The 13,933-nt window shown below is 36.1% G+C and overlaps 1 protein-coding gene across 7 annotated transcripts in view; it reads left to right on the forward strand.

Moving 5' to 3' along the window:
• LOC121318342 (TBC1 domain family member 22A-like) overlaps nucleotides 1-13,933 on the forward strand; it is a 215,472-nt gene that overhangs the window by 92,675 nt on the left and 108,864 nt on the right. For all 7 annotated transcript variants that reach the window (XM_041254894.1, XM_041254897.1, XM_041254896.1 and 4 more), the window contains one exon: nucleotides 1,948-2,054. In XM_041254894.1, coding sequence (XP_041110828.1) covers nucleotides 1,948-2,054 — 107 coding nt within the window. The remainder of the gene's footprint in view (nucleotides 1-1,947; nucleotides 2,055-13,933) is intronic.

Below are 13,933 nucleotides of genomic sequence, written 5' to 3' on the forward strand. Positions count from 1 at the left end.
AACAACCTGGTGCATGTCCCAAGATTATTTAATAAGGACTTGAAAGTATTTGACTCACGTTGATTTAAGAGACACAGGAACGCCGGATGTACTAAAAAATGTTCTCAGAGAATAAAGAAATAAAATGTACTTGCAATGACCCAATTGTGTACACAGGATTTAGGGCGGATGCAAATAAGCCTTTTTATGGGCTTTGGTGATTTTGAACCTATACTGGGTTCTCATTCAAATTATCACACAGGAAATCAGCTGGAACATCATTCAGATACAGTACATCCTTGCTATAACGAACCTGTTGGGGTCCAAGCCAGTTCGTTATATCGAGGGGTTTGTTATAGCGAAAGGACAATCAAAGTGAAAAACAAACTAATGAAGTCAATGATGAGATTATGAATAAAAGCAGAATTGCATGTATCTGTTTGTCTCATGTATGCAGTATTGGGTATTTGCTTTATCCTATTTGTTTGTAGAATTAAAATGCAGTACAAAATTTAAAAATCCCGAATTGAAGCTGAACTTTTATTCAAAATCAATCTGACATGAATCGTTGCAAAGTGCACCAAATCTTAATCCAACATGCAAGAATCCCAAACTGGTCTTTTATTCCAGATCACCCCGACATGAAAAGTTCATCAGATCCTCCAGTTTTTTTTTGTTGTTGTTTCTGTTTTTTTTTTTTTTTTTTTTTTTAAAATGAATTTTGCTTTGCTGCTGCATGGTTGCTGAACAAGTCAAAAAGGACAACCTATATTCACGACAGATACCCCCCCCCCCCCCCCAGCACAAAACGATTGCTAGTTAATCAAAAGCTCGAAACAACTTTCGTTTCAGAGTATCAACGTGTGCACAGCGCACACTTTTTATTAAGACAAAAGAGTTGACTTCACTGTAGAGGTGGCATCCGGTGCGTACAGACCGGGTTGTTGACTCTGTGTGTATATTAGTAGTATTGTTATTATTATTTATTTATTTTATTTGGGGTCTAGGGGTCAGGTTCATTATAATGAAGAGCATTATAGTGAGGGTGTACTGTATATACAGGTTTTTACAGAATAATTGCATACTTTTGCATTTTAATGAATGCCAGTGGTGGTCTGGTAACCTGGATATGAGTCAGGCATATTCAAAAGATGAGAGAGCTGTTGTGTTAAGACATGTTGTTCCGTCTGGAGGCTTACTAACCCAGGAACATTTGATGTTGATTTTCCCTCTCTCAGCATTGCAGATCAGTGTTTGGGTCGAGTAAAGATAACTGCATTAAAACTGTGGGTGCTCTTGTAGTAAGGGACATACAGTGGTGCATTAAAAACTGCCGACAAGTAATCCAATCTGCAGAAGGACTTTATTTATACACTTCATCAATTTTCTGCACTGGCCTAATACATACATTGTATAAATATCTGGTCATATTTATTTATTATTATTTCATTAGGTAGTCTTTCTGTAAATGTAGTGATGAAACAGTTCAATATTAAGGTAAAACTTTACTTGCTTGTCTTTGAGTGGAAAATCGCCATTAAAGTACGAGTTGTAAATATTTACATTTATTTCCACCAGTTACAATAATACGTAATACAGTACACAATCTGTATGAATTCCTATTAATCCCATTAATTGTGTTTTACTATATGCATTCAACTAGTATTGAGTGGTGCTGGATCTAAATACAGTACCTCAACCACATATTTTATGAAAATATCTCTATAGTACCTGTCTCGTTAGTCTACATTTATCAGTATGTAAAACCTTTGGAAGATAAATACTTTTAAATATTTTTGTGATTGAGTAGCTGACATGGATACATTAGTAAATGTAAGCATAAACATCTTTAGTTTTGTGTCAAACATTTTTTTTCTTTCTATTTAGTCAATTACTCTGTTAACCCTGGTTCTGCTATTTTACACAGTTCGTTGATTTGTCTCCTTTTTTGTGGTTTCTTTCACACAGAGGAAGAGGTGGAAAATTTTGATGTTTCCAGTCTGCCTGAAGAAGTGCTGCGGAACATTGAAGCTGACAGTTTCTGGTGCATGAGCAAGTTGCTTGATGGCATTCAGGTAAATTGATTCCTCATGTCTTCAACCATTGGGGATAACTGATTAATTTCTTAGCTTTGAACTACCTCAGGCACATCAAAAAAATAATGCATGTGCAGAAATAGAGTTATCTAGTCCCTTAGCAGAAATCTGCCATCGCTTGGTATCCTGGAATAAAAGGCTTGATAAATATGCTCACTTTCTTCAAAATGAAACATGGGTTCTTTACCCATGAGACTTAGTTGTAAGCACTCACTATAGACTGGTACAAGTTGGACACAGTTTTTCTCCCTATATTTCATTGATTGAAGGCTATAAAAGCAAAAGTGGTGTTTTTGGTATCCATGATGTATAATACCCCAGAGATCTATAGACAATATTGTAAGGTTGGTGGCTAGCTGAGATAAAGGAATACACTATTATATTTAAATTGTTTCAATCAAAGAGCCCTGGCAATTCTCTTATGATGTGCATGTCAATTTCTTAACAGGTACATAAGGATTGTTTTATTTTATTGTGTTGCATGTTCTCATGTGTTGCTACAGCTGTTTACGTAAGGTGTGTGCATTGTTTTCTTTTTTTTTTTTTTTTTTTTTTTTTTTACATTTTGACCACTTTTTTAAACTTTTAAATTGCATTTCCTGTTTAAGATGGCTTCACATGGAAGTTGGAGTTTAAAAAAAGTGGTCAAAATATATAAAATCAAATTTAAACAATACATACACCTTTCGTAAACAGTTGCAGCAACACATGGGAACATAAAATAAAAAAGGTTCTTATGTAACTTTAAGAGTTTTTAAACACATGCTTGTTACTTTCAAAAGTAAAGTTTACTCAGTATTAACATTTTAGCATTCAAATATAAGTAGGGGACTGCAGAAATGCATTTCTGTCTGTATATGAAAGATGCAGTACCAGTTGTTTTAAATTCACTGATTTCAACACAGATGGACATGTTGATTTTGTTGAAATATATTTGCAATACTAGCCCTGCACTTTATTCACTGAGCTGTTCGTTGAAGTTTGTGCATTTGCTGAATGATCTGCCTGGAAACTGTCCTTGCTTGTGTACTATTTGACATCTAAATATGTACTCTGCTTTATTAAAACAACCTTTTAGTAAAACTCATGAAACTGATCACTGCTTGTGACTGAATTGTTACTGCTCTGTACATACAGCTGCCATAGGAAGTAACTTTAACTCTGAGCCTTCACAAATAATTTAAGTTGTCTGATCGTTTACGGAACAACACCTCCCGGCTCTGTGACAGATTTTTAAGGTGTGCAGCTGTAAAGTTTGTTCCCACTGCAACTATAACAGCTATGCGTTTTTGCTGGAATAGTTTGTAATAATGGTAAATATAAATCTATTCTTAAACGACACTAGAGAAGTATAGATCACACATAATAACATTTTAAACGGGTGAGAACAGTTCACATTTCACTGCCATGATCAGAGAACCACCCTGAGCACTAGTGTCCTCTCATTTGTGGATGCTCTCTGACTGCACCCCAGGGAATTATGTACAGAAAAAAAAATATCTAAATTATACAGTATCTCTGTACAAGTATGTGCAAAGTAACAAAAGTATTGTACAGCTGTATTGGGTTCTTCTGTCATACTGGATATCAAAATACTAGCATAAGTAAAAAAAAAAAAAAAAAAAAAAAAAAAAAAAAAAAAAAATAACGAAGTAGAAAACAATTGAATTTTTTTTTTTAACATGAAGTTTTTCTAAATTCCAAGATTGAAATAAAGGAACACCAGCTCTTTCAATTTGTCTTCTGAAAGAGAACTCCTCCGATTGAACAGGACAAGATTGTGCAGTGAGTTGCTGCACTTAGCATCAGCTGTATTTGTTACTGCATTTATGTATCTGAAAGCTAATGTTTTCAAATTAGGAGGACGGTGTCGATGTCAGTTTCCCCTAGCGGTAGAGCGCTCTGGATCTCATCAGGTGCTGCCTTCACAGTGTACAAAGCAAAACAAAGAAAATCTTTAATCTCTCTTCTGCTGATATATTTGCAACATGGGACCTTTGTCATGGCATTTTCTGGCAAAATCGATCAGTGTTCCCTTTATCCTCAGTGTGATCCAACATTGTTTTCTATCTTTCTCTGAAAATGGCTATACTATTTAATATTATGCGCCTATGCTTCGTGATACGTTTTATGCGTAAAATTACGCGGGCACATAATTTCCCATGGTGTATTGCAGCCTCGGGGTCAGAACAACTCAACAGAAAAGCAAATAACATTTTATTATCCAACAATCATTTAAACAATTATAGTATTGCACATTTAAAACGCAATGCATAAAAAAGGGATTGTGTTTTCAATTTAGCATTTCATAGGGTTAAAGAGAAGTAATAAAATTATACATTAACGTAATTTAAAAAAAAAAATCTGAATTGCAAATTCACTTCCACATAAACATTTAATACATTTGTATTACACATTTCTTCTGGAGAGGTTCAGGAACAACAGCAATTCCATCATCTCTTAGTAAATCTCCATCAATTACAACGATGTTAGATGTAAACTCAGTTATTGCATTTCTTTTGTTTAAACCATTGTTCTAACAAGCTTGCTGCACTCTTACATTTTGCATTTTCAAAAACAATCGCTGGCAATGCAATGTAGATCTTCATCTGTTTTAGCTTCGGCAAAATGTTCAATAACTGCTGGTTCACATTCCTTTTGTTTTTTGCATTTGTATTTTGCTAAGCCATTTTCATGTCCTATATATAAAACATAGCCCTTATTACTATCATGATTTACAACAGACAATTTTGTCAGTGTAAGTGGGATTTCAAACTCAAACTCCAAATAACTCACAACAACATTCTTGCAATGTGAGAGACAAACATTTTAATGGTTTGAACTAAGCATAACAAAAGAGCGAAAACTATTAGGAAGAAATGAGTGTTTAAACTGTAAGAAAATATTCCACAGATTCAACACTTATCGTTGTTTATCCCGTACTTAAGGCTATTCTCGTCACTGGAGATATGTTATACATTTTTTTTTGAAGCATGGTGAACAGCAGTTACTCCTGAGGATCAGTTAGGTCCTTTGATAACAGTCTGTGCCCCTTGCGACCCTTTTCTTTGACAAATATTTGTATTAACTAAGAATAGGCAGTAAAATACTAAGTGTGATGCCACCACAGATTTATCAACAATATCTATTAATGTCAGACAAAATCAGTAGTTCAGATTTCATTCCAGTAGTTCAGAGCCTAGTGACAATTGATTTGTAATGGTATAATTGAAATGTATAGATTCTATCTATAGAGATCATTAGGGAATTTGTTTCCCTGCCAGCCTAGGTTTTTTAGTGCTGTGTTTCTTCCCCTTACAGGTTTTTGTTAATACATAGGCTTGATTTGTGTTACCAATTCAGATGTGTCACTGGTGAAATATACTAAACTTGGAGTGGAGCGTAGGGGAGGGTGGGGGAGAGATTATTAATATGCATTAATTCACATAGTTGCAGGTGTAGCTTTTCTCTAAATTATTCTAAAGAGAAACAAATGGATGTGTTTTTCAGTAATGAATTACTGGGTTTGATGTAACTAAGAGTAATTCTAGCTTATTAGTATTTGCATCAATAGAAATAGTTATTTTAGAATCATGTCTTTTTAAGGTAAAGATAACTAAGGTATGGTGTCTGACTCAAGATCAATGATTTTATTCTGTCAGATAGTCTTCAGAAGAGGTATTGTACATTGATGGACAGTTAAACTAAATTGATGATCACAAAAACCTAAATAAAGATTCAACTTGATGTTTCAACCATTAGAGCAACACGCCATCTTGTTAATTGAAAGCTTTAAATAGAGTAAAATATAATTTGTGTTCTTTCTTTTCATCTTACAAATTGTTTCTTCAAACCCTTTGTTAGTCCTGCTGTGAGAGTGGTGAGCTGTATACAGTAAAAGCATAGGCTACTCTCTTTCCCAGTCTGTCTCATCTTGGTTGGGAGTCTTTTCTGCTTATTTAATACACTGTTCATGCTTGACAGATGTAATCTGTTTTAAAGGTTACATAGACTTAACTTGCCAGTGTGATATCAGTCATTACTGTTAATGGTTACTTCAGCTTAATTTTCTAGCATATACTCAATTGCATTGCTTTTGTCTTAGTTTTTCATTGTGTCAATCATTGCTTTGTATGTTTGAGGTGTGATCTAAAGGCCCAGCCTTTGATTTGTTCACTCAGAACAGGTGTTGTTTGTTATGCAAGATTTTTACATTGTTTCTCTAATTGACGATGCTGCTAACTACAGGGTGCGTTTTGATCAAGTTTATGTGAAAGGAAAGGAAAACTTCTGTCACAAAGACAGCTGCAGTGGGTGACGTCAGACCAGAAACCAGGAACCAGGAAATAAACAACAGAGCGTTGGAGTTTGGTGAAGCTGGGTGATTGGTACCGCTCAGCATTTAATAAGTAAACAAGCAGAAAATAAAAGGTTGCAAGACAAACAAGATACAGGAGACGACACTCGTATCCAAAACAAAAAGAGAAACAAAACGGACTACACAGACAAACCACGGCGAGCTTCTATTAAATCTATTACAATTACCTCTGTCTCCAATTCCGTTCTCCACTCACTGAACACACAACCGTGAGTGAGTGAAAACATGCTGCTTTTATGCAGCTGTTTCCGTTCCTTTTATAACAAGTTGCAGCTTTATAAATCGGGGTCACTTTTTTTTGCATGAAGTGATTCTTATTTGGTTAAATTAAAACTATAAAAATATACAAATTTAAAATGTACCCACCATTGCCACAAAAACATAATATAGTTTGTGTGTGTGTTTTTCATTGTACTGTGTGGTCCATTATTGACTGTGGCAGTAAAGGCTTCGAGTTTAGCAGATGAATTTACTGGAAATATCTTTACAGCTGACTGCAGCTAAAACTGTACTTCAGCTGGGAAGTACAAAGGGGGATCATAAACTGGATATTATAATGCCTATTCTTTCACTGAGATTTAATGGATCACCATGGCTACAATAGGCTGACAGCAGTTTGGGCTAGACGATGTGACGCTGTGAAATTCCACTGGTATGATGGAATTCCAAAAGGTCTATATGTTTGTGGTGGTGGCAGTCGCTGTGACAATTATGGTGTTGGCACTCTCCCACTCTCCCCCCAGCTGCTGTGCACTCCCCACTTAAGAACATAAGAAAGTTTACAAACGAGAGGAGGCCATTCGGCCCATCTTGCTCGTTTGGTTGTTAGTAGCTTATTGATCCCAGAATCTCATCAAGCAGCTTCTCGAAGGATCCCAGGGTGTCAGCTTCAACAACATTACTGGAGAGTTGATTCCAGACCCTCACAATTCTCTGTGTAAAAAAGTGCCTCCTATTTTCTGTTCTGAATGCCCTTTGTCTAATCTCCATTTGTGACCCCTGGTCCTTGTTTCTTTTTTCAGGCTGAAAAAGTCCCTTGGGTCGACACTGTCAATACCTTTTAGAATTTTGAATGCTTGAATTAGGTCGCCACGTAGTCTTCTTTGTTCAAGACTGAACAGATTCAATTCTTTTAGCCTGTCTGCATATGACATGCCTTTTAAGCCCGGAATAATTCTGGTCGCTCTTCTTTGCGCTCTTTCTAGAGCATCAATATCTTTTTTATAGCGAGGTGTCCAGAACTGCACACAATATTCAAGATGAGGTCTTACTAGTGCATTGTACAGTTTTAACATTACTTCCCTTGATTTAAATTCAACACTTTTCACAATGTATCCGAGCATCTTGTTAGCCTTTTTTATAGCTTCCCCACATTGTCTAGATGAAGACATTTCTGAGTCAACAAAAACTCCTAGGTCTTTTTCATAGATTCCTTCTCCAATTTCAGTTCTCCCATATGATATTTATAATGTACATTTTTATTTCCTGCGTGCAGTACCTTACACTTTTCTCTATTAAATGTCATTTGCCATGTGTCTGCCCAGTTCTGAATCTTGTCTAGATCATTTTGAATGACCTTTGCTGCTGCAACAGTGTTTGCCACTCCTCCTACTTTTGTGTCGTCTGCAAATTTAACAAGTTTGCTTACTATACCAGAATCTAAATCATTAATGTAGATTAGGAATAGCAGAGTACCTAATACTGATCCCTGTGGTACACCACTGGTTACCACACTCCATTCTGAGGTTTTTCCTCTAATCAGTACTTTCTGTTTTCTACATGTTAACCACTCCCTAATCCATGTACATGTGTTTCCTCGAATCCCAACTGCGTTCAGTTTGAGAATTAATCTTTTGTGCGGGACTTTGTCAAAAGCTTTCTGGAAATCTAAATAAACCATGTCATATGCTTTGCAATTATCCATTATCGATGTTGCATCCTCAAAAAAATCAAGCAAGTTAGTTAGACACGATCTCCCTTTCCTAAAACCATGTTGACTGTCTCCCAGGACCCTGTTACCATATAGGTAATTTTCCATTTTGGATCTTATTATAGTTTCCATAAGTTTGCATATAATAGAAGTCAGGCTTACTGGTCTGTAGTTACCTGGTTCAATTTTGTTTCCCTTTTTGTGGATCGGTATTACGTTTGCAATTTTCCAGTCTGTCGGTACCACCCCTGTGTCAAGAGACTGCTGCATGATCTTGGTTAGCGGTTTGTAAATTACTTCTTTCATTTCTTTGAGTACTACTGGGAGGATCTCATCCAGCCCAGGGGATTTGTTTATTTTAAGAGCTCCTAGTCCCTTTAACACTTCTGCCTCAGTTGTGCTAAAGTTATTTAAAACTGGACAGGAACTGGATGACATGTGGGGCATGTTGTCAGTATCTTCCTTTGTAAAAACTTGTGAAAAGTAATCATTTCATATATTTGCTATTTTTTTTTCTTCATCTATGATTTTGCCATTTGTATCTCTTAAACATTTAATCTCCTCTTTGAATGTTCGCTTGCTGTTGTAATATTGGAAAAACATTTTGGAATTGGTTTTAGCTCCCTTAGCAATGTTCATTTCTATTTCTCTCTTGGCCTTTCTAACTTCCTTTTTGACTTGCATTTGCAGTTCTGTGTACTCTTTCTGCGTACTTTCTTTTTGGTCCTTTTTTAATGCTCTGTAAAGTGCCTTTTTTCGCTGAATATTTTTTTTAATTGATCTATTAAACCATTTTGGCAATTTTATTTTAAATTTAGATTTGTCTACTTTAGGGATGTAATTGTTTTGCGCCTCTAGTACTACATTTTTGAAGAACAACCATCCTTCTTCTGTGGGTGTTTTCTCTATTTTACTCCAATCTACTTCTGTTAGTCTCTGTTTCATACCTTCATAGTTTGCTTTTCTAAAATTGTAAACCTTAGCTTTAGTCATTACTTTTGGGGTTTTAAAAAACACTTCAAATGAGACCATGTTGTGGTCTGAGTTTGCCAGTGGTTCTCTGACCTCTGTTTTAGTTATTCTATCTTCGTTATTTGAAAAGACTAAATCAAGGCATGCCTCCCCTCTAGTCGGTGCCTTGACAGATTGTGTTAGGAAGCAGTCATTTGTCATTTCCACCATTTCTATTTCATCCTTCGTGCTACCCACCGGGTTTTCCCATTTTATTTGGGGAAGTTGAAATCCCCCATTAGTATGGCTTCTCCTTTGCTACACACACTTTGCAGTTACTGCTTCTCCTTCAGAGCTAGCTGTCAACTTCCAAGACCAACAGCCTTCTCAACCTCAGTCCTGGAGGTGTTGGTACCAGCTGTTAAGAAGCTCTTTCTTTTCCAGTTTTCCCAAGACCAAATTTGTACAGTGCCTCTTCAGGCTGTGTTATGCCCAGCTCCCCTTGACTGAAGAGCATCTTCTGAACAAGGCATTGGCATTTGTTCTTGATACCTTGTTCACTTACTGTAATCTCCCCAGATTACTTCCAAAACAGACATTATAACATATGACATGATATAGCCTATTGGTCGGGACCCCCCTTTGGTGTTGCTGGGCTATGTCCATTGGGGTCTCAGTCTCGTGGGTGATATATAGTGAAAAATCAGAAACCTGAATGACACAATGCATACAAATACATGAAAGCAAGTGCTGCTCACGTTGAGTCGGAGGTCCCTAACATTGATTGTACTGAACATATATTAGGAAATGCACTTAGATCTACATGCACACTGCTAAAACTACATGCAATGTTGCTTTCCATGTAAATAGTGGCCATTTTTTATATCAGTGTTGCCTTTGATTACTTTCCAATAACTGTCTTGATTTACTTCAGGGTAAATGTCTGATAAATATTGTGCATCAAATTCATCAAAACCCCTGTAGGATTCTTAATTGGCCTGTAAATGTGATACTAGCACCTCTTGTTGGAATGACATTAGAGGTTTCTGCTGTGGATTCCAAATAAACAGGAACAGTGTCCCATATACGTTTTCAGTTGAGAAATGGAGGACTGGGTATCTGTATACAGCACTGCTAGGCTTCCTGTGTATGTTAAATTAGGGCTTAAAAATGCCTCGGAAAGATTAACAGGACTGGTCCTGCATCCTTTTACATTATGCAGTTAGAGGCTCCAGAGGCTGGGTGGTTTGCTGAAGGATCACAAACTAATTAAGGTCATAATAGAGTTCAGTGCTGTTAAAATTGTTTATAAATCATTAGGGGGGAAATGCTCTTTCCCTTGTGTCCCAAACATAATTAGCTTGTACCAAGGTCATGATAATAGAAACACATTTCCCACTGTTGAAACAGCCAGACAAGGAAATTGCATATTGTTCATATAGTTCTTGCTTCAAAAACAAATGTCCATTTAGTTTTTTTCGTGTTGAATTATAAGTCGTTATAATGCAGAATACAAGTATTATTTAAGCAATTATTACAATTCTTCTATTTGCCCATAGTTGTTTTCAATATCACTACTGTAAACCTGCAAATATATTTCATCATTTATCTTTGATCTCTGTAAGATTTTATATAGATTTAGTTTTTGCAGAAATAAAATTAAACTGAATAACACAAAAGTAGTTAAACATTTAGATTTGGTAAACAGGCCCTTTCTCTGATAAGAAATGGTTTATTGACGTAAATGCCAGGGTGAAAATGCACTGTGCATTTTAAAACAATTCACTGGCAGTAGTATTCATCCATCTACTATATTGGTTGGATTAAGTGAGCTTTGTCTTCCGTACTTTACTTTAGTAGTGCTGAATCCCAGGTGATCTGAAGCTCTGTGACATGAGTTGGCACTGTCCTTGAATACTATGCATGTCAATGGCAGGTTACACCTGGAAAACTATTCCAGTGTGTATGAAGCACTGAACTGTGTTTGTTCGCTTGGTCTATTTTCTACAAATCTTTCAAAGAACACTAATAGGACCTCTGGCATAGTGATACATCATATAGGCTTACATATTTGGTTATTGTTATTCCCACTTCTTGGTAAAGGATGGGAATGCTCTAAAATGACTTTCAGATAGCTTAATCGTTAGTACTGAATACAGTACATTTCAGGGGGTCCTTTTTAATGATCTAAACAGTGGCAGGTCTTAAAAAAGCTACCATAAAGTATTGCAGACCTTTCACTGTGGTTTTTATTTAGTATTTTATTAAAGGGGGAAGTAAACACCAGCAGAATTAACATATAGTTAAAGTTCGGCAGTATTTAGATAAGCTGCTGTTAAGATTATTAAAATAGACACCTCCTATTAATCATAGTCGGTCATTTAAAGCACTTTAGAATTTGTCCAGTCCTGGCATATTCATAATCAAAAAATGTATTTTCTTGTTCACCCATCAAAAAACGTGTTCAATATTTGTTTTCAAAACTTATATGCAGTGCTTCAGATGTCTAAAACAACAAGGGGAATAGTCTAAATGTTACCCCCTCAGTCCCCACAGCCTTTAAAAAAATGTATGGTATTTGATAATACCATTAAAAGAATGCCAAGATTAAATATATCCATTTTAACATAATGTACATAAACTCACTATACTCTGTACTGACCCTAGAGGCACACAACTTAAAACAATCCACATGTTCTGTAAAACAAGTAAAGGTTATATGGAAAATATCTGACTTCCTTCAGAACGATCCGCAACAGTATTTATAAAAAGCATAGATGGAGTAAATCATTTCTGTGAAATTCTCAGGAAATAGAAAGTGGCATGAGCCTGATACTAGACATGTTATCCAATATTCACTGTTTATTAGGCTATCTCTGTTAGCTTGCTCCTGCCAATTATTTCTAATCAGAGATTCCTTTGAGGAAACCTTTCGCTGTCACAGCATGATAGGAAGAACAGTTTTTTTTTTTTTCTTTCTGACTGACTGCTGGTATTTTGCACTTATTGACAGGTGTACTTTTTCATTTCAGCCCACTGATTTTCTCAATCTGCTGGCTGCACAAGATTCCTGCCTTTCATGTTTTCCCATTTTAGCCTTCCCTGTATGAGTGCAAGCTATCAGGCTGTTTTAAAGTACAATAAACAACTAAGTGCTTTGAAAAAAGGTGTGTGTGGGGGGGGGGGCTGTCACTGTCACAAATTAATTGTCATGTAGCCCTTTCACTATGGCCTTCAGAGTTGTTTTAAGATAAGTATATAACGTGTTATACATATTTTTTTGTTTCTACACTTCACCAGCAGAATGCAGCTGTTACCATCATGGGCACTACTGTGACCTTCTGTGGTATGAGATGTGATAAGCATGTGAAGTACTGAACAGAGATTAGGATTTTTTAAGTCTATTATCAGATAACTGCCTATTTTTTTGTTTTATTGCTATTGGCTACAATGTCAGAGTGGATGATGGAATTCGGATTATCCTTTGTGGTGGCATGATCCCTGGAGTTGTACAGTGCTGTATATAGTGGAGGTGTATTTTTGCATTTATCTTCAGATTTATCTACAGCTGGTTCCAATTGTGCTGAAACTTGGAAGAGATATACTTTTTTCATAATTGTAAGAATCTGGGAAATTAAAGAAGTTTCTGCCTGTCCTTCCTTTTTGGATGTGTCACACTTACATTCTAGGTAACAGCTTTTCCAATTGTAATAAAACGTATATTTAAACAATAGTGCCCGTCGATGATGGTAGTAGACGGCAACAGGAGTTATGCTCCTTGAGCCAAAGACGAGGGCACTATCCAAAATCAAGGTCTGCTAACACACAGTAAATCCTTTGAGAGGGGACTATTCGATATTAGAAAAGTGTGTGTGTGTGTGTGTATAAACAGTTACTCTCTAAACATGCTGTGCATTGTGCAGTACTGTGTAGTGTGTGTTTGTTTTTTTTAAATAAAATGTTGTGCTTGATTTATTCCAATTTGTTGGTACAAATGGAAATGATCATCTTCATCTTCTGAGATGGGTAGTGGGGTACTAGTGACTGTTGTTGGATATACAGTGCCCATAGTAAGTATTCACCCCCACCCCCCTCGGACGTGTTCACAGTTTGTTGTGTTACAACCTGAAATCTTGATGCATTTAAATGGGATTTTTTTTTTCCTTTGATTTACACAACCTACTCAACACTTTGAAGAGGCAAGAGAATTTTTTATTGTATGAGACTTACTCCAAAAGACTCACAGCTGTAATTGCTGCCAGACGTAGTTCTGCCAAGTGGGGGGGGTGAATACTTATCTAACCAAGATATTTCAGTTTTTTTTTTTTCATTAACTGTTGTTTCACAATAAAAAAATTGTCTTGCCTCTTCAAAGTGTTGAGTATGTTATGTAAATTAAAGGGAAAAATATCAATTTAAATGCATCAAGATTTCAGGTTGTAACTCAACAAACTGTGAAAACGTCCAATAGGGGTGCATACTTCCTATAGGCACTGTAACTGTGATGGCATTTAATATGCAGATCTAAGATCTGCTTCTGTGTTTTAATTTAAGTGACCTTTGTCTTTGTTGAGATATTGATTTGTTTGAATAATATAT

The sequence above is a fragment of the Polyodon spathula genome, chromosome 7 (assembly GCF_017654505.1).
Source record: "Polyodon spathula isolate WHYD16114869_AA chromosome 7, ASM1765450v1, whole genome shotgun sequence".
Taxonomy (NCBI): domain Eukaryota; kingdom Metazoa; phylum Chordata; class Actinopteri; order Acipenseriformes; family Polyodontidae; genus Polyodon; species Polyodon spathula.